The sequence below is a fragment of the Xenia sp. Carnegie-2017 genome, unplaced genomic scaffold, assembly GCF_021976095.1.
Source record: "Xenia sp. Carnegie-2017 unplaced genomic scaffold, XeniaSp_v1 HiC_scaffold_20, whole genome shotgun sequence".
Taxonomy (NCBI): domain Eukaryota; kingdom Metazoa; phylum Cnidaria; class Anthozoa; order Malacalcyonacea; family Xeniidae; genus Xenia; species Xenia sp. Carnegie-2017.
The window spans coordinates 1,697,758-1,725,350 of record NW_025813483.1 but is presented as its reverse complement, the minus strand read 5'-3'; the positions used below and the strand labels follow the sequence as shown (position 1 = coordinate 1,725,350).

Sequence of the window (27,593 nt, the reverse complement as noted above, 5' to 3'; positions counted from 1 at the left end):
ACAAATTTAGAAAGATTAAAGAAAACGCAACCAGCTACGTGATGCCCTTGCTTCTGCTTGATAAAAAAGAAATTGGAATGTTCACTAAATGTTCAATTTTAATCACCTGCTGTTTTCATTGTAAAATATTGAATTCTGTTCATACCCCATAAAATATGAAATGCAAATTTTTTATTTTAGCTATGACTGAAGTAAACACAAAGAAGTTTTGACTTGGAAGCTTTATGCCAATAAAGCTCTCACAATAAAGTAAATGGTTTGAACCCGGGAGTATCGTCCCATGTTTGTAAATGTTGATCGCTTAGGTTGGTATAGTACTGAGAAGGACTGCTTTTTTTGTTGTTGACTGACGTTTCGACAACCTTAGCGGTAGTCATCTTCAGAGTCATTTTGACTTTAACAGTTTACTATTATCTATTTCTATTATTGAACATCCGGACTTACATGCAAACTAACTGAAATAATCATAAATGAAGACGGGCAGCCAGCCTTTTACAAGTAAGATAGCTCAAAAATTAGAGATTTATAATTTAGGAAGTTAAAAAAATCGATAAACAGAGCTTCTCTGAAATTCTCATCGTTCCAACTTTGAAACGTGGTCAATGAAACTTTGTCATTTTGTAGACTTTTGATCCAGATAAACAAATAATTTCATCTGGGGCGAGGGAAGCAAGTAAAATTTTGGGGCTCAAGATTTTAGGGCAGTCTTTATTTAAAAATTGAATTTCAGAATAATTAATCTCGAAGTCTCTAGTTTTGATTAATTTTGTCACATCTCAGTAATCAGAGATACTTCAAAATTTATAGCGTTTGGACTTTACAGTTCATCAAGCAAAGTTTTGTCATTTTGTGAACTTTGGACACAAACAAATATTTTAAATAGTCTATCTTACAACAAGTTGAACAAATATAGACCAGAAAAAAATCACGTGTACTATCACGTGAAGAAGTGATCTTTTCACTTCAATTTGGCGCAATTTCTAAAGATATACCTAGCAAAATGTTTTTATGTCATCATCTGCGTTAGCAATAAGATAAATAGATAGATGACTCTATGAATGAGGAAAAAATTCTTCTTGATAAAAGCCATGTTAGATAAAATTAAAATCATTCCGCATTTATGATATGAATAACTGAAATTCTGTGACGTGTCATGATTTTGATTCATTTTGTTGATTTTTTAGCCCTGCCGTACCAATGATATTTGAAAAGACTAGTGAAATTAATTGTTGGTGATAATGCAAGAAAGGTCAGTATTTTGAAATGATAAATTATCCAATGTGTTATTAGGAAAATTCCACCAAAATCAACAGATGTATCAATACAAAACATATGAACCGCGAATTCCACCACGAAAATGACATTCAGTTTTTTTTGACAAGTATAACAAAATTCTAGACATAAGAACAACTACACTCTGAAAGGTGAACTTTATAATCAACATACCTTAACAAATTTAGAAAGATTAAAGAAGACGCAACCAGCTACTTGATGCCATTTCTTCTGCTTGATAATAAAGAAATTGGAATGTTCAATAAATGTTCAATTTTAATCACCTGCTGTTTTTATTGTAAAATATTGAATTCTGGTCATACCCAATAAAATATGAAATGGAAATTTTTTATTTTAGCTATGACTGAAGTAAACACAAAGAAGTTTTGACTTGGAAGCTTTATGCAAATAAACCTTTCACAGTTTACTATTATTTATTTCAATTCTTGAACATCCGGACTTACATGCAAACTAACTGAAATAATCATAAAGGAAGACGGGCAGCCAGCCTTTTAAAAGTAAGATAGCTCAACAATTAAAGATTTATAATTTAGGAAGTTAAGAAAATCGATAAACGTTGCTTCGCTAAAATTCTCAGCGTTCCAATTTTGAAACGTGGTCAATGGAGTTTTGTCATTTTGTAAACTTTTGATACGAATGAACAAATAATTTGATCCCGGGCGTGAGAAGCAAGTAAAAGTTGGGGGCTGAAGATTTTAGGGGCAATCCCCATTTAAGAAGAGAATATCAGAGTAATTAATCTCGAAGTCTCTAATGTAGAATAATTTTGTCACATCTCAGTAATCATAGATACTACAAAACTGATAGCGTTTGGACTTGACACTTCATCATGCAAAGTTTTTCATTTTGTGAACTTTGGACGTAAACAAATATTTTGAATAGTCTATCTTACAACAAGTTGAACAATTATAGACCAGAAAAAAATCACGTGTATTATCACGTGAAGAAGTGAGCTTTTCACTCCAAGTAGGCGCAATTTCTAAGGACATACCTAGCAAAACGTTTTTATGTCATCATCTGTGGTACAAATAAGATAAATAGATAGATGACTGTATAAAAGAGGAAAAAATTCTTCTAGATAAAAGCCATGTTAGATAAATTTAAAATCATTCCGCATTTATGATATGCATAACTGAAATTCTGTGACGTGTCATGATTTTGATTTATTTTGTTGATTTTTTAGCCCTGCCGTACTAATGATATTTGAAAAGACAAGCGAAATTAATTGTTGGTGATAATGCAAGAAAGGTCAGTATTTTGAAATGATAAATTTTCCAATGTGTTATTGGGAAAATCCCACCAAAATCAACAGATGTATTAATATTAAACATATGAAGCGCGAATTCCACCACGAAAATGACATTCAGGTTTTTTATGACAAATATGACAAAATTCTAGACATAAGAACAAACAATGACACTATGATAGGTGAACTTTATAATCAACATACCTTAACAAATTTAGAAAGTTTAAAGAAAACGCAACCAGCTACTTGATGCCCTTGCTTCTGCTTGATAATAAAGAAATTGGAATGTTCATTAAATGTTCAATTTTTATCACCTGCTGTTTTTATTGTAAAATATTGAATTCTGTTCATAACAGCGAGACGATAAAATGAGATGAGCAAATTTTATATTTTAGCTATAACTAAAATATATACGACAGGGATTGATTTAGAAATTTTAGTGCAAATTCAATTTCAGTTCAACTCAATCAACTCATAAATGTTGTACACATTTAACTATTATTAATTTTCAGTATTGACAAGGCTGTACGGGACTAAAAACATCAGGATGCGGACACTATTTTGCTCGACGAAAGCGGAAATCCTTTACATGCAGTGTCGTAGTTAGACATGAAGAGAGACATGAACTTCTGGGGAGCATATTTTCTAACGCCAAACGCGTGAGCCTTTCTAGCGAGGTCTATAAAGTCATGCTCACCCTTGAAGATTTCTAAATCCCATCTAATCCCAAAAGGTGATTACGATGACTTGGTATAAGGGTTTGATTATAAAATCTTTGATTGGCTAATCTATAATCTAAAACAAATATGGCGGATTCAACTCTCGTCTTTCGTCTTTCAAAATTTTAATTGACGATATATTTTCTTACTTGGAACAACAGAATGTTTTCTGTTAGGATTGTAGATGCAGATTTTTACGTGGGAAAACCTATAGATGGCTTAGATATTTTGTTTTCTAAATTTCATGAGGCGAATGTTAACCGTGTTCCAGTTTTAAGGATATTTGGCTCAACTCCTGGTGGACAGAAAACTTGTGTTCATATTCATCAAGTATTTCCTTACTTATACATACCTTACGATGGAACTAAACCCACAGATAAATATCTGAAACAATTTACGACAAGTGTAGACTTTGCTGTTCAAGTTGCGTTTGGTAGAACATCATCTTCTATGAAATATGTTCATAAAACTGAAATTGTTAAAAAAATGTAAGTTATTTTCCTTGTTTTTTCCTCATGTGGACAAAGCTTACTATTATTAAATTATTTTTACTCTCTTCTTTACATCACAATACAAAATCTTCTATTTTCGACCCAAATATTGAAATATCTTTTATTTTAGTTTCTAATTGATTACAATCTTTATGGTATGAACTTACTTCATGTAAGAAAAGTTCATTTTAGAGGAATTTCTTCAAAAACAGGAAAGTTTCATTATTGATTTTTTCAGCATTCTATAAAAATCTAACACCACAAATGATTATTTACCATCAAATTGAATTTTATAGATAAAAATCTTTCATATAATAATAAATCAATTTCACTTCATGGTTCATCTCCAAATTCATTTCTCAATTTTCCTTCATCTCAACACTGGAATGAAGACACTATTCCTAGGTTTGTCTGATTCATATATTTTATACTTGAAGATTAATTGAAACCAAAAGGATTTGTGTAAATCCTTAATCCTAAATTTGACACATGTGCGTATGATTTATCCCAGATTTAGAGTCAATGCTCAATCCAGATTACAGAATTTACATTTAAAAAATTAGTTTAACTTTGGAATGATTCTTTGTGATAACTATCTTTACAGTTGATATTCATCATTTTAATGTTTGTTATTTGTCATTATTTAGAAATTTATGCCTGGATCCTACTGTGAAAAAGTCAGTCGTTGTGAACTTGAAGTTGATGTAATTGCTGAAGACATCTTGAATGAAATAAATGTTGAAAGTAAAATTTACTTATCTTTATGTCTTCATTTTACTGTTTATACATCTTTAATGAGTTTATTATGTTTATGAAGGTTGTATTGGTCATAATCCTGGTATAACTGCTATGTGGGAAGATGAAAGACAACGAAGACGAGATATTGGACTATCTTCACAAGTTGCTCTTCCTGTTTCACAAGGTAAGGTACAAAAAAATACATGTCACATCATTGTATATCTCACAGTAATGATTTATGAGGCTCTGACTTATATATCCCACAATGCAGCTGTTTTCTAGTGTATAAAATTTCATGTTTTCTTAAGTTTAAACATTGTCATCGTTACATGAAGATGTGTACAACTGCTCCTTTATTAATTTTCTTTTACTTAACAGTTAACAATACGTAGGTAAAAATTCAACTTTTTTGTCGTTAGATCTTATTCAGTGTGCGAATTTCTTGAGAAAAAACGATGTGCAATTTTTTTGACAAAAGTGTTTCTTTAGAGGCATAATCAAATCGATATTACGTTAATTATTACATAGCGCTAATTGCTTAATTAATATTTTTAAACGTGAACAAATTCATATGATTTACGACAGTGTTTTTCGTTACAACCGCTGATCCAGTCACAAATGTATGAGAGAAATTTTTTGCGCATGTTATTCTCTCCTCTTTTTTTGAGCAAACTCTACAGCGCAATAAATTCACCTCTTGGCCATCATCCTAGTACTCAAAGGAGTCAGTCTTTGATGTTTCCATCCATTTTTTTTTACTGTACAATTGTTTTCATTTTAGCTAAAACGATGTGCAAATCGCACATTTCACACCGTTAATTCGCACACTGCCATGATTAGACATGGATATCAATGATGATTGTGTACAGCTCCATTTGTGTTTAGTAAAATGTGTCTTATATGAAGTTTTTTAATCAATCTTTTTTATTTTATTGTTTATTGAGAAGGTAGTGATGATGAACATGATGAAGATATTGATGAAGATAAAGAATCAATATTAATGTCACAGCCATTTTGGAAAGATGATGAAGAGGAACATGATTCCCAAAGGTAAAAGTATCCATTTTTGTTTATAAAATAAAGACAGAAAAATGCGTGCGTTGATTTGTCTATAGTTGAGTTAACATTAGCAAACTTGGCATGAGCAAACCTATCTGATCTCAATCAATTAAAATCAATCAAAGAGAATTTCCAAATCAATCATGAATACATGTTACAAGAAAAATTAAAACATTTGTTTTTAATTTGTCTGTTTTGTATTATCCTTGTTTTATAAAAGAAGTAAAAGATGTTTTTCGTGTTTACACAGGCTTATGCAAACTTTGGTGACGTTTGTGAGAACTTTGGAGCAGGTGCAAGCCTTTGACTCTGGTCATCATTGATCGTGTTCTCCCAAAAGTCTCCTTGCTTTTCATAATCCTGTGCAAACACTGTAAACATCTTAAATGAAAAAGAATCAATCTTCTCTAAAGTTTTGAGTAGCTGTCTTCTTCACTTGCAGTTCGGAGAATGAAGAGGAAATGGACTGGAAACCACCTTTACGTATGTCTCAAGTGGATGGTCTTGGTGATGACGAGGACTCCAGGTGACATGTGTAGTCAATCAATTTTCACTCCGCGAGAGAATCTCGAAACACTAAACACGCGTGTCTGCGTGTAATCTCGCGTGTCTCGATGTAAGATTTGGCTTTAATTATTTGCTTCAGGTAGCGTTCCATGTTCAATGGTAACAACATACATCATCTTAATGCAATTTTATTTGTTTAATTCCCGCAGGCAGAAAGTTCTCTCATCCTAAATGTACAGCAGCCGTTCGACAAACATCATTTAGTAAAGATGGAAGGTAAATTTTACATGTTACGTTTCATCTCACGGGAACAATTTCTTTGTTTACCCATGTAAAATTATTGTTTTTTGAACATTTTTCAAAGTCAAGGAAAGCATGTGAAAAGAACATAGATAACATTTTCATAATGATAAAATAACATGTTTTCTCATTAAAACTTTCACTTTGCGAAGATATTTTACTATTTGTTTTCCTGTGGCACATTTTTCATTTATCTACCAAGAGCCCATTTCCAACGCGAAATTGAAAGTGACCGTTTTCGTTCATTGGTCATTGAGAAAAGTTTTTGCGAGATTTTAGAGTTGATTTCACAGTATTTACACCTTGTAAATTGTCAAGTTTCTTAGAGCAAAGTCCACTATGACTGGATGGTAAATAATTTGCACAGCGAATATTTAACTTTCAACAACCTTAGCGGTAGTCATTTGACTTTGAATTTTCTGTTGAAGTAAAACACACGAATTTAAACATGTTAACGTTTCTTTAATTGACGTCATAACTAAAATTATTATTGTGATTGGCTCCTTAGGAGCATGTCACCTTCACAAAAGTAATCCTTCAATGCGTTTTAAATTTTAAACAAAAGATAATGAGATAAAATTCCTTATTATCTTTTGTTTTAAATACATTCGGCACATGTAAAATGCGATGTTTGAAACAGGCCTTAAAAACGCATTGAAGGATTACTTGTTGTCTTTAATGAAATGAGCCAATCTAATAATTTTAGTTATGACGTCAATTAAAGAAACGTTAACATGTAAATTCGTGTGTTTCTCAACAGAAAATTACTCACTTTAACGTTGTAGGAAGAAAGGTAAATTCTGTCTTTTTACTGACGAATACTGAAGTATGAGTTACATGGAATAATGAACAGGTCTCAGTGTAGGCCTCGTAATCTGAAAGCTTTCACTGTAAAATGCTTTCATCACGATTATTAGCCTTTGATCGTGTGAAACTTGTTACATCGTTCAAACTCAACTCACTAAAGCTATTCGTGCAATGAAGGTGAATGTTCTACCGTTTAAATAGTCAAACAGAAAACATATAACACTTTGCTCATTCTCAATAAATCTGATTAAGAATTTAAAACGCAAACTAACGTCATATGCAGAGTTATTCATCATGAAATTTCATACATGTGTTTCATATTTTCTTATATTGTAGATCCCACAAGAATGGAGTTGTGAAAGTCCCTTTACCACCTGTGTCATTCACTTCAATTACTCTTACTAGTTTGTCATTACTCATGTGTCATGGTGATTTATGGCCAAGAATGTTCATTTGTAGTTTGGATTCTTTGTTGATGTCAGTTGTTTGTTCATATAATGATGATGGGCCCCATTGTTATATGAACCCACCTTAAAGGTGGTCAACTGATACTCACAGAAGATCAACTCTGCACTAAGCATTCTTTGAGTAATGATAAAACTGGGGTATTGAAAGGCGGTCCCTTTTCCTTCGCTTGAAGTTACCATAACACTGCATTGTGAATTGTTGTCTATCGAAATGGCGATTCATAATATCAGTAGCTACCTTATTGGTTGACGATGCTCCTTACTTCGTGTATGGAATGGTATCGACATGTTGAATGGACATCGCATAACGGCATATGTACGTATGAACATTTACATTGAAGTGATTGCACTATAAAAAGGGACAACAAAGATGGAAAACAAGCGAGTGGAAAAACACGATCTATATCTTGTGGTTTGTAAGTTGAGTAGATATAAGTGTTAAAATTAACTTGTATGAGTAACTGCATGAGATAGTTAAAAAGGATCCTGATGGTCTATCTTTATAATTTGAAACTTAACCATGAAAAACACCCAACTTAAAAAAGTGTCAATAAAAGATGTCACTTGCTGTGAGAAAATAGCTGGCTTTCACTCGCTACTTTTTAGTAATTTTATTTAACGTTTATTAATAAAATTGCAATGATGCAAGTAGGGTTTATTGAATTACTGAGATAAAAATTTTACAATTAATTTCAACGATACAACGTAAAAACTACGCGGTGAAAAAAAAGGAAGAGACCGACCAAGTCACCTGGATCAAACTGACCAGGACAACCCTAGGAAATCAGGACAACCCTAGGAAATCAGGTATTAAAGTTTTGTTCTTTTCAATATAATTAATTTCTGTTTTTGTTCCTTCATTATGCTGACATTTATAACGTGTTTTTTATAGAGTAGCTATGTCTTTAGGCCTTCTAACTGGACAATGAATGAACGACGAAGTCGGGCAGAAACACCAAGAAACAAGCGTCGTTATTATAAGATTCACACTTGCTAATTTATTTATCCATAATGTCTATCAGTATAACGCAATTTCAAATTTGACCGTTAAAAATTTCCGTATAACTAAATGTTCACAATTGTTAAATTTTCTGACAAAACACACGAGTGAAAGCCAGCTATTAATTAATGAGGCAAGATAGAAAGTTTTAACGGAATAAAGTGTAGCAGACATCAAAAATTATTTTTATGCAAGTCATAACATCTCTTTAGTCGTTTCATTTTTAATTGTTATTTACAGGTGAATGGTCAGGTCCCTACGTACTGAATAATTTTTATACATGATTTATATATGGCTGCTATTAGTTTTCGTTTTTCGTCTATTGATTACAATTTTTTGTTAACACTCTGCACTATTTCATTTTTTGTGCTCTACAAATGTTTGCGTTTCTTTTGTACGAACAAAAAATATTTGCTTTGTCAATAGGGTAGTCAGCCCACATTTTTATTGCTCCGTAAATTTAAATTTTTTATACGACTGTATAAGACGCACGATCTGACTACGCTGCATGTTAAAGTAGATCATCGGGATCATTGAAAACAACAAAAATATAAAACATCATAAAACACTACAAAATATTGATGCATTTCTGGAAAATTTTTAATTTTTTCTTTTATTGGAGGGTTTTTTACCTGATCCGCCGGTTTTCCCTCCCATTTCGTTTTGGTTTGGAAAAAAAACAGTGTCCACATTTGGGGCCAAGTGAAGCCATTTGTCATAACATTATTTATCGTAGTTATCATGAATATTCACGTTTCTTTTCATTTCTTGGCTTTTGGGTACATCTCCCAAAACACTGCGTTTATTAAATACAATGGCATACATTTAAAAAAATTGGCACGCAATTCATACATGTTGGTAGCCTGCAATTATTTAGCTACTGAATGAAGTAGATTTAATCAACATAGTCAAAATAAAATTATATATTTAATATTATTTTACGTCAAATTTTTTCAAGATTTGGAAATGCCATTTAGTTTTATGATCAAGTAATTTTTTAACCCTGGAATCCAATGTTCTACACAGTAAAAATAGATTAGTGAAAATGACCAAAAAATTGGTCATTTGAATGCACCTGAGAAGAACAATTTTTATAGGTCAAAACAACGAATTCCTAAATTGGTCAAAAATAAAAAAATGGTTAAATTTACCAATTTATTTGACCAATTTTATTTGGTTGTTTTACCATTAAATAAGCATTTTTTCAGGTGCATATCCATGACCATTTGACCAATATAGAGGATCTTTTAACTAAGCTAAAGAAAATCAATCACACAATTATAAATAGCACATTTTTTGCAAACACAGAATACTTAAAATCTCTACTACATGCCATTAATTAACACTACAAAAGTTTTCTACTTCATAGAAGAAATAAAATGATCGACAAAAGTTGGCAATTGAGCCTTACAATTGCATTTTGAATTTAAAAGCAAATGTTCTAAAAGAATAAATACATTTTTGCAATGTCCATTAACGCCTTTAGGATACTCAGCATTAAAAGTATAAAAAGAACTAAGTAAAATAATAACTGCATTGACAATATTTTCCGTTTTCAGCTTTGCCACAATCATCCCCTCAGCCACCAACATTATTGAATGAATGTTTCTTAATGTTCCTGTTGATAGGAGTCTAGGAGACGAACTTTTGTTAATGATCTCTTGAACTTCCCCCAAGCTTTTACCCTTCAACAGAGATAAAATTATTTATCAATTTTTTCACACATTTATGCAGAAAATATTATTTGTGACAATATCAACTCTTACATCAACAATGTCCCAAAATAGCTTTTTGTTCATATCTCGATGGGTGCATTGGTCATCTAACACATAAGGCAAACATGCCATTATACACCAGTTCTTGACCTCTAAAATAATCAACATAGCATAGAATGAATATATTACCATTATCACTCTCTAAAGCATTAACACTTCAGTATAAATAGGGATTTTAACTTATTGATTTTTACACCAACCTTTCTCATCTTCAACTGGACAATCCTCCAGCTCTTCAAGGATACTGCTGACATTCTTTTGCTTTGTCTTTTTAATAACAGACAGCATTTTATATTTGTGCAAATTCCATCGTTCCTTCATGTCTTGCACAACATCACTCTTCTCCAAAATACGTCCTAACTCTGCTTTCAGCTGGAAAAAATTAAACCAAAAAACTAATTATCTTTCTCTAAGTAATTGTGATTCAACAGACAGTTTTGCTACAGCATACATACTCATGGACAGCGGCAGATTAATAATTGGCAAAAAACTCATATTCATAAATTCATATGCTACATACAATCTGTTGAATTAAAATTGCTTGTAGTACTAGAATCTAGTAAAGTATACCATGCACATATGAATATTACCCTCTCATCAGGCTAACATGCCTTATACTTCAACCCATACTTAAACCATTTTATGTAGAAAACCTGTAAGGCTTCAATTTACCTTTTGAGTAACGTCATTCCAAATACACGTAAACTTTTTGTGAAATTTTATTCGAGAAATCATCTGATAAATATCATGTGGTTCTAAATTGAAAAAATCCTCGCCGTCGACTTGATTAGCTTTAAAAATATAAGAAGCAAAACGTCAATGAAATTACGTTATTGCTGGTATTCTCTAAAAGCGCTCGACCAAATCTGCCTGCTAGTAAAACGTAAACAAGGCAAGTCATCTATAAATCTAATTTTGAATTATTTTCTACACTAGATTTATGCACGAGACAACAACCCTCATACATGCGACCTACATTTCAGGATGAGACAATACCTTTAAAATCTTCGACAATTTCATCGAATTTGTTGTTTTTCAGAAAAAGAATAATGCCAACGACAGATGATCGTTTGTTGATTTCCATTTTGACCACAATACAAGAGTTTAAACGCTTAAATGCACTTCAACAAAGCACAAGAAGTTTAGAAACAAGCCACGCGACTACATACATCGGCAACAGGAAGTCAGGCACGTGCCGCTTTGCGTAATGGGATGTCATGTGACCAAATCGACCAATCGCCGCAAGTTCGCAACTAATTGGACAAAGAAATGCACTTAATGACACTTAATATTGATCTGATTTTACTCATTCATTGCTCTAACAAACGGTAACGGAGTTGTCACTTGACTAGAGACGCAAGAATATTCGTAAAAATCAATTAATTATGCCACGATTGTGTTGTCAGGTATGTGCAACGTTTTTTTCAACGTCTGTCGCTGGAATGTTGCATCATTTGGTCGCTGTTCATGAACACGATGCCAGATTGCATATTCTCTGCGAAGTGCCGGAATGTAATTCAACCTTCGCTAAGGTAAGCTTTTGATTCTTGATACGACACTGATTTGTTTGTTATTTGTTAAAAATATTTACTTATTCAGTGCGTTCACGGATTTGTTGTTTAGGTTAACTCTTACAAAAGTCATCTTAGAAGAAAGCACGCCAATGTTGACTTAAACTCACGTCATCTATGTTGCGTTGAATCAGCGAGTAGCACTCACAACAATTTTTGTCCTGATGAGGATGGCCTTGAACTCTTAATTGATGAATTCAACAGTGAAAATGAACTTGATGACTCTGTTCAAGCAATGGAACACAAAAAGGCTCAATTTCTTCTAAAACAAAACAAATCAATCTGCTCACACAAAAATGTGTGGATAACATTGTAGAAGATTCCACTGAACTTGTCCAAGGAACAGTCAAAGCAATTAAACACGGTTTGCAAAATTGCGTAGAGAAAGCTGGATTAAATTATGATGATGTGCCAGGTCTTGATGAATTATTTGATGAAGGACATGCTATCTCAAATCCATTCAAACATATTTCCACAAAGTATAAACAGAAAGCTTATTTTGAGGAGCATTTTGGCTTAGTTGTAAGTTTTATTTCTATGTTTTTTGACTTTTTTTAGAATGTTTAGAGTTTTTGGATAAAGTTTTTTGAGATTTTTAACATATTTGAGCCAGCTGCTCTTTAGTGCTTGTTATGCATAATCATTATTTTAATTGTAGCAACCCAGAGGAATTAAACTTGGACACAGAGTTGTGAAAAGACGTTCAAGGACTGTGTACAAAGAGGTTATTAAAGATGACGAAATCATGTACATACCACTGCTTAAATCCTTGGAAAAATGCTCAATGTAAAAGGAGTACTTGAACAGGTCAGATTGTTAATAGCATGGTTGTGTTTTTTATGTTGGCAAGTTTATCAAACTATGACAACTACATCTTTGCAAGTACCCATATCAATAACAGGGTTGCAAAATATTAATACATGTTCTATGTATAACCATAAAAGGAACTTTATGTGTGTTTTACTGTGTTAGTTTCCATGAAAGCAAAACAATGATGACATCGTTTATTAGAGCACATTTCAAAAATATATTCCAATTATTTCATGAAAATATGAAAATAGCCTGATTTTAATTTGAAATGTCTGATGGTAGAAGGCACCCATCCTACCATCAGACATTTCCATTGCTGGTTAATAATAAATTTAATTTATTAATAAATTTAATATTTTCATTCTTTGATTTCAATTTCAGCTAAACCATGGTCATCTTCGGCAACATAAACATGATGATGTGATTGAGGATGTTTGCGATGGCCAGTATTTCAAAACCCATCCTCTGTTTTCCAAGGACTCAACTGCTTTACAAATCATGCTTTACTATGATGAGTTGGAAATTGCAAATGCCCTTGGTAGTAAAACTGGAAAGCATAAGTTAGGTAATAGTTTAATGACATCATAGTGACTAAATCAGTCACTCAAATGTAAAAAAGTGTATGAGCAATGAAAGGCTATAAGAAGCTCTTATTACATCATATGCCATTATTTCTGTATGACAGGAGTTGTTTACTACACAACTGGAAATATTGATCCTCGATATCGATCCCAGTGTGATAACATTCACCTACTCCTTATGGCAACAGTTCCAATTATCAAAAAATATAGCATTGACATTCTCTTGGAGCCTTTCATGAATGGCCTTGAATACCTTGAACAAGTAAGTGATCCTATTTATTGTTTTTTAGCTTATTACCTGTTATTGATAATTGTGCAGAGTAAGTAGTTTTTTAAAACTTGCTTAAAATTAACTGTCACACTTCTTTTTTGAGGATGGTGGTCACCAGTTCATTGTTAAAGGTGAACCTATGTCATTTTCTGGGACTATTGTGTTGGTTTCTGGAGACAATCTTGGATCACAACTCATGGGTGGATTCAAAAAACGTCCAGGTGCACATTTGAAATGCCGGCAATGCATGGGGACCACTGAACAAATAAAGCAGAAGGTATGTATGTTTATGATAATACATTATTAACCTGTTTCAACATAGATCAAATGTTTTATTATGGTTTTAGCTGACCAGGAACATACACTTTAAAGTAAGTCTTTCAGTTTTTAGAAAAACATTTTACACTTCAAACTCGTGCTGGTCATGACTGCCAATGTGAACTGATTGAAGAAAACCCAGAACTGAGTAAAGCATATGGGCTTTGCAGGAGATCAATTCTTTGCAACTCTAGGTATTTTCATGTAGCAGATGGCATGCCAGGTGATGCAATGCATGATATACTAGAATGAGTACTTCAGTATGTATGTAAAGAATTGCTGAAGGACTTCATATTTAAAGAAAAATTTTTAACAGTGGAGCAACTTAATGAAAGACTTAACTCTTTTGATTATGGATATTTTAATGATAAAAACAAGCCATCACCAATCTCCTGGACAACTTTGAGGAGTGAAAACATTAGTTTAAAGCAAAAAGGTAGGGTGTAGTGATTGTCACGAGCATTAATACCATCACCCTTGATTTGAATGATTGGTTTTTCTTTTTATAGCAAGACAAATGTGGTGCCTTGGAAAATTCCTTCCTTTAGCTCTCGGCAGTGCCATTCCTCAGGATGAAGAAAAGTGGAGGCATTTTCTGTTGCTCCTTAAAATTGTTGACATTGTTTTTTCACCAATCACAAACACTGATGAACTTGCTATGCTGGAAGGATACCTGAAGGAATTTTTGTGGAAATTTACCCAGCTTTTTCCTGGGCTTTCAGTTATACCCAAGATGAATTACTTGGTTCATTACCCAGCTCATATTTACAGGTATGATTTTGCTGGTTTGTATCTTAGTTTATAGATAAAAATATGATATGTAACTCAAAATGCATGTAAAAGTTACATCATTGGTTTCCCTCTAGCTAACATGAGTCCTTCATTTTTCAGATTTGGACCAATGATTCGGAGCTGGTGCATGCGATATGAAGCAAAGCACAGTTACTTTAAAAGATTCGCTTCATACCTTGGAAACTTCACTAATGTTGCACTTAGCCTTGCTGAACGACATCAAACCAGAAGTTGCTATCTAGGAAATCAACACATTACAAAAAAGCCTAAAATTGGTAGGATTTTTTTTGAATAGATTGATTTTAATTCTAAAAACAAAGAGGTCAATTTTTAGTAACCTCTCTAGTAAGATAATAAATTGATGTTTGTTTGTTTGGTTCTCTTTAGATTCTGCAAAAGAAATTGTTGCTAAGGATAGTGAACATTATTATTTGCTCAAAGAGAAAGAACCTAACTTAAGTGACATTAGTATTTTGTCAAGGTAAAGTACACATAGTGATTATTTTTATTACAGAAGATGGTGACTATTGCGAGAAAAAATTGCTAGTACTTTATAAAATGAAACCATGGCTGTAATCTGACTCTTAGACAATTTTAGATCCAACCCAGATCATGTGGGTTATGCGCTTAATTTGCGTCTTAGTAAGCATAAGCAAGTCAAGGCCGTCAAGTGCATTTTTGGTAAGTCGTATAGTCACTCCGGTTCCGTCTCTGACTGCCTTTGCCAGGTTATTTTTCTGAGCCGTTGAACGTGCAACGCCGTGAACTGTGTAGTTATTACGTCCACCACCTTTAGCAGCTGCACCACCTTTCTTAACTACACCACTACCAGCAACTGCTTTGCGTGCTGCCGGTGATAGCACCTGATATAGCTGCTAGGCCTAGAGACGGTAACACTTTTGGTATGAGTTTAGTGACCGTAGGTATGAGTTTTCCAATAAGATTTCCAATAAAGCTACCGCCTTCTATACTTCTTGACCCAGGAAGATAAATACCAGCGCCTTTAAATTCCTAAGTGATTACTCGCTCCATGGCGGGTCTGAGCTTCAACAAATATTGCGTTATTAATGTCCTACATTTTGTGCACATGCAAAACAATTTGCTTATATAAACAGTCGAAAAAATTTTTGTTTTTTTAATCTTATAAATTATTTTTAAATAATAACACATCACATCAGACAAACAGTCTAAACGATTATGTCCATTTTACCGTTTATCCCATTAAGTCGAATACATCGTTCGTTAAACACCAAGCAGAACATGTTATACGCATTGCTGCCACCAGCATTAATCGCGCTACGAAAAGCTTGCTTCAAGGTCCAACGAATTCTAATGTTTGCCTCTTTTTTTCTCAAAACATCGGCATGATGACTTACATCGAAATGGTAAATAGGAAACAGGTTTGCAAAGTCTCCTAAGCTTACTTGAGAGCCTGTATCTGGATCGCTGTACTTCATTGCAGCGTCTTGAAACATCATGTAGGCTTTGCTGTAATTGCTGTTAGCAGCTGTGTAATTAACATCAAGCTCTTTTTCAGGATACTTTTGAGTGTTATTGATCTCAACATAAATTTGACTTAAATTAGCATGGTCAAAGACATAAATAGTTTGTTCTTGATTGTTAAAGCGTTCAGCGTCTTGGAAAGCCCCAAAGATGTAAGTTGGTAGCTCTTCACTAGTGTTTGTTGTTACAAACCACGATCCAATCGTCTGATTAGGGCCAAATTGTTTTTGGTAAATACGACTTTGCTTGCAATACAGCATGCGTGTGTATCCAGCAACCAACTTGCTTTCTATCATAGTCTGCACTTCGATTGAAGGCCTGATGAAAGGCCCAAAGAGAAAGATGAATATGAGAAAGGCATATTTTAAGGTCAACTCAAACTTTCAATGCGTTATTTAAATCTCTACCTTCCTACATACACGAAGAATATTTGCCGAAAGCGAAAGATATCTTTGACTTTTTCGATAACATGTTCAGGTAAATGTGATTTTTGATATTCGTGTTAGGAGAGAACTCTCTCTTTGATTGAAGTGTGAAATGTAAACGACATTAATATCTTTATGCAAAATGTGTGACCTAAATATACGTCTTCTTATAAAGTTTCGTTTTTGTTAATGTTAATTCTTTGCTTTATTTTAGACATGAACATTTTGCTGTTAATGCGATCGAGAAACATAGAACAAATGTTTGTGGTTTTAATTCACCATGATGGAGGACTTATATAAATAAAGAAATTGATTATTGACCACGATGAAAACGTATTTGGCTTTTGTTCACCATTCCATTGAGGCTGAGCTATTTACGAATTGATATTCTACTTCGTCTGAACTGCTTTATAACTGAAGGAATATGAAGATGGTAAGTATCTTTTTCCTCCTTCATCGTTTTTCACAGTAATTTTACAAGACGTATATATATTGTGAGTCCACCAGGCCGTTTACATGGCAAGCTATGAATGGTAAATCAAAAGATTTTGTTCTTTAGGGACGTTTCAATCTCCAGTGTCTCCAAGTCAAATGCAGTTTATTGGCCTTTGGCTGTTTTAAAACGTTTTCCTGAACATTTTTCTTTCTTAGATCACGATTCTTGTCTCGACAATTGATGGAAAGACAAGTCACTTTTAACCAACGATTTACGATGGTAAGATTTTTACAGCAACAAAATAAACTCATGAGAAAGTTATGTTTGTCTCAGGTGTTTAACTTAGCTATTGTAACTTTACACAATTTCATTTTTTTACAGATGAATAAAATTACGCCAACTTGATTAGTACAATCTAGTACAACTTGATTAACAGCGGGTAAAACAGTGCTTTATGCTTTTATTTCTTCCAAATGCTTCACAATGTAGTTAAACACCTCGATCATTTTCAGCGTAGTGAGCGTACACTTGATCTTTGCAAATTTTTTGTAATCAAAATATCTTACAATATGTCTCAAAAGAACTGGTCATCTTTGAATTCAGCCGATAGTTTGAAATTTTTATGATTCAGCGGCAATGATTGATCTCCACGCTAGGAGATATAAATGTAATTAAAGTAAGTTTCTTTATATTACCTTTTTTTGAAACACCCTGTATCAAGAACTTAGATCTCAGACCGTGGGGGTTCCCTTTGGATAAATGAACTTAAATGTATATTTTATTAAATACGTGTATAATTTACGGAATATAAAAAAATAAGAATCAAAGGAAGAAATCAGAATTCAGTCCTTTAATAACACCATGACAACTCGTAGTGTATAGCAAGTCTACCAGTGCTATGAAAATAAATATTTTGTTGTTCAATTACTTTTTCGTTACTCACTACATTACATATGAGATGACAACAGTAAATATGGGCCAGACACACATAATTAGAGTAAAAGCCCCATTTTTCTTGGCTACATCACTACCTAAAACATACATAAAGATAAATTACATTGTCAAGTGGTCACCAATGCCAGCTCTATCAAAACTCTTGTCAACAAAGGATTTTTATTGTGTTGAGTCTTTATAGAAAGGAATGGATTTGTGACTCCATTCAAGGAGCAAGATTCTTTGTTAGCCCTGGCTTTAGGGTATGTTTTCTTTCTCCTTTAGCTGACCAGCAACAGTTGTATTTTCAATTTCTGTAGGCAAAGGTTTAAATGGAGTGTTTGTTTGGTTCTTTTTGTTGTTTAATAAGAAAAATCTTAACATGTACATTATTTACATGAAAAATTTATAGTGCTTAGTAAGTTTTCTAAAAAGCCCAAACACTGGCTTTGCTGTGTAAATATACAGATTTCTGTTCACTGCGATAAATGGTAACATCTAATTTGTATTTAAAAGAATTGTGTGTGGAGAGAAGGTCAATAGTTTAGTTACTTAATTCAACATTTCGTTCTACTTTCGGTTGGGGATTTACACCTTAATTGTTGTGACAATGTTCTTTTTTCGCTTTAATTTAAATGTAGAAAATCTCATTTTTAATTTATGTTTGATTTTCTTGGGATCAGACATAACCACAACATTTTGTATTGTGATTTTGTGGTAAAATCATTTATGTAGCTGGGAGAATCAGTTTAAAAGCAATGTAAAGTATAAACTATATTAAAAGCAAGACATGAATGTCATAGCAATTAAAATGACTTATTACTGTCCATATCAGTAGTAAAGACACCAGTAGAAATGACTCATTTACTGTTCTTATCAGTTGTAAAGACATTTGCCAAAAATGTCAGGTCATGTCATTCACTCCTGAACATGGATACATACTTTAAAGGAGGGTGTTGCCCTAGAAATATATTCCTAATATAAACTTTTTATAGTTTGTAAACAATTTCTCTAATGTTCAAATAATGTTTTGTAAAAAAATAAGAAGTTCCTTGCAAAATGAAATACTAACTGTTACACACAATGACAGAGCTCTTCAAGATGCCCTGGGAATAAATGGCAAAGCAGACTCTTTATTTTGAGTAGGAGGCACATATTCATAAATTCATATTCTGCCACATTAAGTTCCTTTGAAATCCATTGTTTTCAATGGATTAAGACCTGCATTTATGAATTTGTGCCCCAATTAACAAGTATCCTGCGCAACTGCTGGGATTTTTTATATATTAGTAAATCTGGTAGTCTAAAATCTGGTAGTCAGACACTTAAATGTGTCATTTTCACTTCTGTCAATGCTATGGCAATGATATCCTGCTTTTTCTTCTTCAGGTTATTTATAACTTTTACTTTACATTGCCTTCGTAGTTTGAACTATAATAAAGTATTATTGAATCAATCATTAAATAAATATTTCCTCCAAAGTAAAAAAAAACAAACATAGTCATGACAATTAAGATGTTAGTCCCCAAATCAAGTATGATTGAATCAAATAACAATAACTGCATGTCCATTTCAAACAACTACAATTCTCATAAATAGAAAGTATATTTTGTAAATTATATGAATGAATAGAAATAAACATAGAAATTAGAAAAGACTGTATTCATGCTTATATAGCAAAGCAAATCTTGTGGGCTTTTCAGCATTTCAAAAAGGGATGTTACATGATCATGGTTGCTGTAAGATCAGTATTTACTCTCATTATACAAGAAAATGACCCAACAACATTCATTTTAAGGAACTTCACAACTTCTGAATAGCTAGATATTGCAAACTAAACTCATAAATATACTTTGATAGTTCCATACAAGTTTCTTAATAAAAACTGTTCCAGTAAATAAATAACAGTTGAAAACTTGAAAATGGAAATGTTTGAATATTGTCAATAATATATTTATACCTTTTATAAATATACAACTGTTGTTATTTGAACCTTTGTTAAAAGAAATCTACAATACAACTGTTTCTAATCAACTTTAGTATAAAGAAGAAATACCTAAAATGAAAAGAGAAATTGATTTTCTCCTTCATTAAAAATGACCTACAAATACATTTCCTCTTCTTCTATCTTCTTGTACATTTTCACAAAGACAGGAGTATTTTAGCTTCTAGAAAATAAAAGATAAGTAGATGTCCAAATCCTTCAGTTTCAATATCTATAGCTTGTTTATAACCAAATGAAGATTGAATGTTTTATGAATGTTTTAATTTAATTTCAAATGAAGATTGTTGTATATTATTGCAGTACATGTTTAGGTCCAAATGCTTTCGTTTCAATTTCTATCGCTCGTTCATAAAAATCTTTTGCTTTTTCGTACTCTCCCATTTGACTGTAAACCAAACCCAGATTGTTGTACGTTGTCGCAATATTAACATGGTCAGGTCCAAATGTTTTGTTTGAATTTGCTCGTTCATAAAAGTTTTGCTTTTTCGTACTCTCCCATATTACTGAAAACCGAACCCAGATTGTTGTACGTTTTCGCAATATTAACATGGTCAGGTCCAAATGTTTTCGTTTGAATTTTCATTGCTCGTTCATAAAAATCTTTTGCTTTTTCGTACTCTCCCATATTACTGAAAACCGAACCCAGATTGTTGTACGTTTTCGCAATATCAACATTGTCAGGTCCAAATGTTTTCGTTTGAATTTTCATGGCTCGTTCACAAAAAGTTTTTGCGTTTTCGTACTCGCCCACTTTATCGTAAACTGAACCCAGATTGTTGTACGTTTTCGCAATATTAACATTGTCAGGTCCAAATGTTTTTGTTTGAATTTCTATCGCTCGTTCATGAAAATCTTTTGCTTTTTCGTACTCTCCCATATCTCTGTAAACCGAACCTAGATTGACGTACGTTGCCGCAATATTTACATTGTCAGGTCCAAATGTTTTCGTTTGAATTTTCATTGCTCGTTCACAAAAATCTTTTGCTTTTTCGTACTCTCCCATATTACTGAAAACCGAACCCAGATTGTTGTACGTTTTCGCAATATTAACATGGTCAGGTCCAAATGTTTTCGTTTGAATTTTCATGGCTCGTTCACAAAAAGTTTTTGCTTTTTCGTACTCTCCCACTTTATCGTAAACCGAACCCAGATAGTTGTACGTTGCCGCATTATTAACATAGTCAGGTCCAAATGTTTTCGTTTCAATTTCTATCGCTCGTTCATAAAAATCTTTTGCTTTTTCGTACTCTCCCATATCTCTGTAAACCGAACCCAGATTGTTGTACGTTTTCGCAATATTAACATGGTCAGGTCCAAATGTTTTCGTTTGAATTTCATCGCTCGTTCATAAAAATCTTTTGCTTTTCGTACTCTCCCATATTACTGAAAACCGAACCCAGATTGTTGTACGTTTTCGCAATATTAACATGGTCAGGTCCAAATGTTTTCGTTTGAATTTTCATGGCTCGTTCACAAAAAGTTTTTGCTTTTTCGTACTCTCCCACTTTATCGTAAACCGAACCCAGATAGTTGTACGTTGCCGCATTATTAACATAGTCAGGTCCAAATGTTTTCGTTTAAATTTCTATCGCTCGTTCATAAAATCTTTTGCTTTTTCGTACTCTCCCATATCTCTGTAAACCGAACCCAGATTGTTGTACGTTGTCGCAATATTAACATGGTCAGGTCCAAATGTTTTCGTTTCAATTTCTATCGCTCGTTCATAAAAATCTTTTGCTTTTTCGTACTCTCCCATATCTCTGTAAACCGAACCCAGATTGTTGTACGTTGTCGCAATATTAACATGGTCAGGTCCAAATGTTTTCGTTTCAATTTCTATCGCTCGTTCATAAAATCTTTTGCTTTTTCGTACTCTCCCATATCTTTGTAAACCAAACCCAGATTGTTGTACGTTGTCGCAATATTAACATGGTCAGGTCCAAATGCTTTCGTTTTAATTTCTATCGCTCGTTCATAAAAATCTTTTGCTTTTTCGTACTCTCCCATATCTCTGTAAACCGAACCCAGATTGTTGTACGTTGCCGCAATATTAACATGGTCAGGTCCAAATGTTTTCGTGTCAATTTCTATCGCTCGTTCATAAAAATCTTTTGCTTTTTCGTACTCTCCCATATCTTTGTAAACCAAACCCATAATAATGTACGTTGCCGCAATATTAACATTGTCAGGTCCAAATGTTTTCGTTTGAATTTTCATTGCTCGTTCACAAAAACTTTTTGCTTTTTCGTACTCTCCCATATCTCTGTAAAACGAACCCAGATTGTTGTACATTGTCGCAATATTTACATGGTCAGGTCCAAATGTTTTCGTTTGAATTTCTATCGCTCGTTCATAAAATTCTTTTGCTTTTTCGTACTCTCCCATATCATCGTAAACCGAACCCAGATTGTTGTACGTTGTCGCAATATTAACATGGTCAGGTCCAAATGTTTTTGTTTGAATTTCTATCGCTTGTTCATAAAAATTTTTAGCATTTTCATATTCTCCATTCTTCCAAAGCAAGACGCCCAGCTCGTTGTACGAATATGAAACATCAATATGATCAACACCTAACACTTTAGTTTGAATTTCTGTTATTTCATAAAGTACTTTAGTTGCAAGTTTATAGTTGCAAAATCTTTTCAAAACATGTACAAAATAATTGGCAAATTTCCAATTTCTTTCATCAAGTTTTTGTTTTGATGATTTTATATCGATCAACTTATTTAGGAAATGTTGAAATGATGAATTTGTTATGAATTTAATTAGATGTGGAATTATTTTGATTTCATCTTCTCTGTCTTCAAAATGATTTAATGCCCAAGCAACTTGACAGGCAAGATCAGCTGCAGACTTTTTAGAATTATTTTCGTTTTGTTTACAGCAAAAGGTCTGCGATGAATAATTTATGATGGCTTCGTGTACAACGCTGTGCAGGCGGATGTCGTTGTTTTCCGTTTGAAGGAATAAAGAACAATGCTTTAATTGAAGACAGACATCTTCTGCAGATTTTTGTGGATCAATGCTTTTAATAAATGCTATTATAACATCTTGTGGCAAGGGATCGAAAGATATTATTGAGAAAAGTTTAAAAAGATGTTCCAACAAGATAGATTCTTCAGCATTTTTTGTACTGCTAACATAACAGTTTTCATTCCTAAGTAAGATGTGTTTATTTTTTTAAAATTACCATCCATGTTCTGTCGCTCTCCTTCATTCAGCTTATCAAAATATTTCTCCCAGGTGAATGTCGGATTTACACTTTTTACTCTACCTACGTAGGAAGCAGCATTTGCGAGAAACAAAGGTTGACGATCTAATTTGACTGATAAATTCTTTAAAAATTTTTCATCTTTATTATGAATATCAGAAAAGACAGATAAAAGTTCTCGACATTCTTCATTGTTCATACCATGACTAATTGAAATGTGTTTATTTAGATTTCCATCTGGTGGTATAGCATCTGTATTTTGCACAGTTACTATAATTTGTCCATTTTTCCAGGTATGATCACCAACTTGAGGTAATAATGGATAAATTTTATGAAGCTCAACCACGTTATCTACAATAATCCACCATGTTTGCCAAGATTTCAGTTGCTGTGTCAGCAATAATTGAAAATCTTTGATTTTGTCTTCGCTGCTTTTGGCTTCTTTTAAAATATTTTCAAGGAAAGTTTTATCATTGTGTAATCGTTGATAAAGTTCAGCATAAGTTTTCAAAAGAGAGTCGATATCTTTTCCTTCGAGTGTCATCACAAATGTCGTATTCTTTTCCCAGTCAAATGAGTTATACATTTCTTCACAAACTTGTCTAGCTAATTGAGATTTACCACTGCCAGGATTACCAGAAATATAGTAATATGTTAGTTCATTATTGTTAGTACTGCGCAAGTTATTGAGATCTGCTGTGATTTGATTAAGTATTTCTGTACGTTTAACCACATCGTGATTTGATTTGGAAGGAAGTACTTGAAAAGAATTAAATATGTTTCGTTCACTTTTTATTTTGATAATTTCAGTAAATGAAAATTCTAGATCTTGAAATGAGTTTTGAATATCACAAACCATTGTATGAAATTTCGAGTCAGAAACTTTTCCTTTATTTTCATGGATGAATTCGTTTCTTACATCACGAAGTTTGTCCACAGCAGATCTAACTTTATCATTAATGTTTGTTCCAATTGAGTGGGTAAACAATATTGCTTTACATATTGTCGTGCAATCCCACTTACTTGTGTCACCATCTTTAAGTTTTGACAATATTTTTTCATCACGAAATATTTTTTTGATCTTTCAATGTTGAACAACTTCTGACCACTGACGTTTGTATTTTCCCATTCTCCAAGAGATTGTTTGTAATGAGTGTTCCATTCTTGGATAAAAAGATCAACAAGTTTCTTTTCAACATCTGTAAGTACTTTCTGCAGAGAGGAGTTATTAATTTCTTCTCTTGACTGCATCTAAAGGACATAAAATTATTAATTTTATCATAAATTGGTTCTTTAATTGGATTTTATAGACAACTAAAATTGTAGAAGATCAAACATAGCTACTTAATGTTACAGTTTTACTTGTACGTGTAAATGAATATCGAGGATGGCAGATAAAAACAACGCAATTGGACATATTAGTTTTCCCCTTTTAGGCACTTGGCTACATTTTGGTAGGGTTGTCGCCGAGATTTTGCGAGTGGGGAGGAGGCACAAAATTTGTAACACGTTAGTCGCTGGCGAAGTGGCCTCGCCAATTAAAGTTTTGTGAATTCGTAAGAGCTACATTAATGCTATGTGCTTCTTTTTTAATTTGGAATGATGCATATGAAGCACTTGGGGGCACAGTCAATTTTTAGAGGGCACGTGCCCCCTTTCCAGGCCTCACTTTAGCAACGTCATTGCATGTGGAATGAAAATGGAGGTACTGAGTTATATTATAACTTAGGAAGGTGTTCAACAGTTTGCGAACTGACACACAAAGTACTCTAACTGGCTGACGCTTTTGCAGAGTTGGTTCAATGTCTGGACGACAGAAGTTTGTCTTATGAATGTTTTTATGCAGTGTGGTAATTGAAATTAAATGAAGATATGATCTTCGCATTTGCTGATTATTTAAGTTCTCAGGACTGAAACCAGGTGACTCAATCCCGTTGAGTCACCTGATTTTTTCAGGTCCTGAGACGATTGCTTAAATTGTCCAACAAAGTGCGAAGATCATATCTTCATTTAATTTAAGAAGTTTGTCTCTTGTGATTCGGGAGTAGAAAGACAATGGACGGAGAGGTTTAGAAATCCTCAGACATCACTATCAAGGCAGAGGAATACCTCGCATCATCGCTCTTTACACGGAACTCACTTCGCTGAAGAAAAATGACGACGAGACTGTCACAGATTATATATTGCGAGCAGAACGATCAAAAACAGCCTTAAGAGAAGCCGAGGAGATAATAAGTGATGCACTACTCATTGCAATGGTTTTAAAGGGTCTGCCAAGCACGTATGACGTCTTTGCTACCGTAACAGTTCAAAGGGAAAGACAAATGATATTTACGGAATTTAAAAACTCGTTATAAAGTCGTGAAGAAAATATCAAACCATTTTCACCAAAAACTGAGGTAGGTGACAACGTTATGTATGTGAAACCAACATTTGACGAAAATTGTTTCAAATGTGGAAGAAAGGGACACAAAAGCTCACAATGCCGAGTGAAGGGGAACAAATGGTGCTCCATATGCAAGACCAAGACCCACGACACGAAAGATTGCCGAAAGACGAAAGAAACGTCCAAGTCATCTAAAGACGGGCAGCGCTGTGACAGTGAACGGCAACACTTCTTTTTATTCGTGTCAAAGGATGAGGAAGAGAACGCTGAAGCAGACGTGAAGGATAAGGATCAAGCGAATTTAACTCTACTGGTGGACACAGGAGCTACAAGCCACATTATTAACGATAAGTCAAAATTTATAGATTTTGATAGTAAATTTGATAGTAAAGCGCATGTTACTGAATGAGCAGATGGCAGTAAAGCCAACGAGTAGTCGGTAAAGGTACTGCTAAAGTTAAATTATTTGACTTGCATGGAAATGCGCAGGATGTCTTATTAAGTAATGCCTTATATGTTCCATCTTACGATCAAAATATATTCTCAGTAAATGCTGCTGTAGAAAAGAAGGCAAAAGTGAAATTAGATAAACACAATAAGCATGTACAGTGCCCTGATAGAACAACGTTTGGAATAAGACAAAAAGGCAAACTTTACTATATAAATAGCATATCATCTTAGAATAAAAGTGCTTGTTCTCTTTACGAGTGGCACAAGGTTCTAGGTCACTGCAACTACAAGGATGTTAGGAAACTAGAGAAGGGGGTTAAGGGGATGAAAATCACAGACGGATCTTGAAGGTCCTACAGATCCGGAAGGAATAGAAGGGTTTAGATATGCATTGTCGTTTGTGGATGATTATTCAGGATTGTATATAGTCAATTTTCTTAAGCATAAAAGCGATACACTACAAGCATTAAAACATTTTTTAGCAGATGTTGCACCTTACGGAAATGTGAAGCGCATAAGAAGTGATAACGGAACTGAATTTACAAGCGAGAAATTCAAATTGATTCTTAGAGAAAACAAAATTAGGCATGAAACTAGTGCACCATATTCGCCACACCAGAACAGCACAGTTGAGAGATCGTGGTTAACTTTATTTAACATGGCTAGGTGTCTATTGCTAGAAGCGGAACTACCAAAATCCATGTGGACATATGCCGTCATGGCATCTGCTTATATTAGGAATCGTTGTTTTAATTCGAGGTTGAACAAAACTCCGTTCGAAGCGTTTACAGGCTCAAAACCAGACTTGAGCAAAATGCACATTTTTGGTTGTGTTTGTTATGGTTATTCACAAAATTCAAAAATTTAGATCCTTGAAATAAACAAGGTATTTTCGTAGGGTATGATAAAAATAGTCCAGCATATCTACTATACTACCCTGACATTAACAAGGTAGAGCGTGTAAGATGCGTTAAGTTCTTCAGGGAGGGTAGCAGGGAACTGCCAGAACTAGATGATGAAGAACTTGCACCTCAGATAGCAAATTGCATGAAAGAAACCCCAAAACAACTAACGAAGACATTAGTACTCCAGAGACATCTAGAGAATCAAGATATCCCACTATGATAAGAAGTAAGCCTAAATATCTTGACGAGTATATGACAGAAGAAGTTTCAGGGGAGGATACTGTGTCATATACCATAGATTATTGCAATAGAGTATCCAACATCCCAACAACCTATTCCCAAGCAATAAGCTCCAATGAAATAATAAAAGGGCAAAAAGCCATGAATGATGAAATGAAAGCGTTAATTGACAATGATACGTGTGAACTTGTTCCACCCCCAACAAACAGAGACATATTGGGGGGAAAATGGGTATACACCGTAAAAGTAGGGCAACATGAAGAAGAGACACATAAAGCCCATTATGTAGCAAAACGATACTCGCAGACTCCCGGTATTGACTACAACGAAACCTTTCCGCCAACTGCACGCATG

General features: G+C 33.5%; 4 protein-coding genes and 3 long non-coding RNA genes across 15 annotated transcripts in view; 5 read left to right on the top strand and 2 right to left on the bottom strand.

Annotated features, from left to right (window-relative positions):
- Window positions 1-4,054: 4,054 nt before the first annotated feature.
- On the top strand, window positions 4,055-6,226 carry LOC124442076 (DNA polymerase zeta catalytic subunit-like). Of its 3 annotated transcripts, none has more exons than XM_046992616.1 (5): window positions 4,055-4,154; window positions 4,397-4,493; window positions 4,567-4,671; window positions 5,432-5,537; window positions 5,989-6,226. In XM_046992616.1, exons 2-5 carry the CDS (start codon window positions 4,403-4,405, stop codon window positions 6,074-6,076), a joined length of 390 nt encoding a protein of 129 aa, XP_046848572.1. In that variant the 5' UTR covers window positions 4,055-4,154; window positions 4,397-4,402; the 3' UTR covers window positions 6,077-6,226. The 3 variants fall into 3 exon arrangements, with proteins under 3 accessions (XP_046848572.1, XP_046848573.1, XP_046848574.1); XM_046992617.1 differs by having other exon boundaries at window positions 5,435-5,537; window positions 5,989-6,157; XM_046992618.1 differs by lacking the exon at window positions 5,989-6,226 and adding an exon at window positions 5,960-5,984 and having other exon boundaries at window positions 4,056-4,154.
- A 45-nt stretch (window positions 6,227-6,271) lies between these two features.
- On the top strand, window positions 6,272-8,205 carry LOC124442104. The gene is made up of 2 exons (XR_006947121.1): window positions 6,272-6,329; window positions 7,497-8,205. It is a non-coding gene; the product is annotated as an uncharacterized LOC124442104 (long non-coding RNA).
- Window positions 8,206-9,905: 1,700 nt separating this feature from the next.
- LOC124442038 overlaps window positions 9,906-27,593 on the bottom strand; it is a 30,694-nt gene continuing 13,006 nt past the window's right edge. The window contains exons 1-5 of one of the 2 annotated variants that reach the window (XM_046992545.1): window positions 11,399-11,506; window positions 11,075-11,193; window positions 10,603-10,774; window positions 10,394-10,494; window positions 9,906-10,312 (exon numbers count right to left, since the gene is read on the bottom strand). In XM_046992545.1, the coding sequence (XP_046848501.1) occupies window positions 9,986-10,312; window positions 10,394-10,494; window positions 10,603-10,774; window positions 11,075-11,193; window positions 11,399-11,486 (807 nt within the window). In that variant the 5' untranslated portion in view covers window positions 11,487-11,506 and the 3' untranslated portion in view covers window positions 9,906-9,985. Of the gene's footprint in view, window positions 10,313-10,393; window positions 10,495-10,602; window positions 10,775-11,074; window positions 11,194-11,398; window positions 11,507-27,593 lie in introns of those variants that run through there. The other variant, XM_046992546.1, reaches the window with a different exon arrangement.
- On the top strand, window positions 11,580-14,576 carry LOC124442042. 6 transcript variants are annotated; one of them, XR_006947077.1, is made up of 8 exons: window positions 11,580-11,934; window positions 12,026-12,495; window positions 12,632-12,780; window positions 13,165-13,348; window positions 13,469-13,626; window positions 13,739-13,912; window positions 14,020-14,389; window positions 14,463-14,576. XR_006947077.1 is itself a non-coding variant. In XM_046992552.1 (8 exons), exons 3-8 carry the CDS (start codon window positions 12,751-12,753, stop codon window positions 14,527-14,529), a joined length of 741 nt encoding a protein of 246 aa, XP_046848508.1. In that variant the 5' UTR covers window positions 11,580-11,934; window positions 12,026-12,495; window positions 12,632-12,750; the 3' UTR covers window positions 14,530-14,575. The 6 variants fall into 6 exon arrangements, 3 of the variants coding, with proteins under 3 accessions (XP_046848508.1, XP_046848510.1, XP_046848509.1); XM_046992552.1 differs by having other exon boundaries at window positions 14,020-14,147; window positions 14,463-14,575; XR_006947078.1 differs by having other exon boundaries at window positions 11,581-11,934; window positions 14,027-14,389.
- LOC124442082 lies at window positions 14,664-15,737 on the top strand. The gene is made up of 3 exons (XM_046992625.1): window positions 14,664-14,724; window positions 14,845-15,020; window positions 15,133-15,737. The coding sequence occupies exons 1-3, from the start codon at window positions 14,687-14,689 to the stop codon at window positions 15,228-15,230; spliced, it is 312 nt and encodes a 103-aa protein (XP_046848581.1). The 5' UTR covers window positions 14,664-14,686; the 3' UTR covers window positions 15,231-15,737.
- Window positions 17,216-18,033, top strand: LOC124442098. Its single transcript, XR_006947114.1, has 2 exons — window positions 17,216-17,388; window positions 17,491-18,033. It is a non-coding gene; the product is annotated as an uncharacterized LOC124442098 (long non-coding RNA).
- On the bottom strand, window positions 20,901-21,371 carry LOC124442145. The gene is made up of 2 exons (XR_006947160.1): window positions 21,320-21,371; window positions 20,901-20,941 (listed from the first exon to the last, which is right to left on the bottom strand). It is a non-coding gene; the product is annotated as an uncharacterized LOC124442145 (long non-coding RNA).

Excerpts from the sequence above, each read along its gene's own strand:
- LOC124442076 (XM_046992616.1), top strand. The coding sequence starts at position 4,403 with ATGCCTGGATCCTACTGTGAAAAAGTCAGTCGTTGTGAACTTGAAGTT. Across the intron at positions 4,672-5,431 it reads TGCTCTTCCTGTTTCACAAG|AAGGTAGTGATGATGAACAT; the intron begins GTAAGGTACAAA and ends TTGTTTATTGAG. Across the intron at positions 5,538-5,988 it reads GAGGAACATGATTCCCAAAG|TTCGGAGAATGAAGAGGAAA; the intron begins GTAAAAGTATCC and ends CTTCACTTGCAG.
- LOC124442042 (XM_046992552.1), top strand. The coding sequence starts at position 12,751 with ATGCTCAATGTAAAAGGAGTACTTGAACAG. Across the intron at positions 13,349-13,468 it reads AACTGGAAAGCATAAGTTAG|GAGTTGTTTACTACACAACT; the intron begins GTAATAGTTTAA and ends TCTGTATGACAG. Across the intron at positions 13,627-13,738 it reads GCCTTGAATACCTTGAACAA|GATGGTGGTCACCAGTTCAT; the intron begins GTAAGTGATCCT and ends TTCTTTTTTGAG.
- LOC124442082 (XM_046992625.1), top strand. The coding sequence starts at position 14,687 with ATGAATTACTTGGTTCATTACCCAGCTCATATTTACAG. Across the intron at positions 14,725-14,844 it reads TACCCAGCTCATATTTACAG|ATTTGGACCAATGATTCGGA; the intron begins GTATGATTTTGC and ends TTCATTTTTCAG. Across the intron at positions 15,021-15,132 it reads TACAAAAAAGCCTAAAATTG|ATTCTGCAAAAGAAATTGTT; the intron begins GTAGGATTTTTT and ends GGTTCTCTTTAG.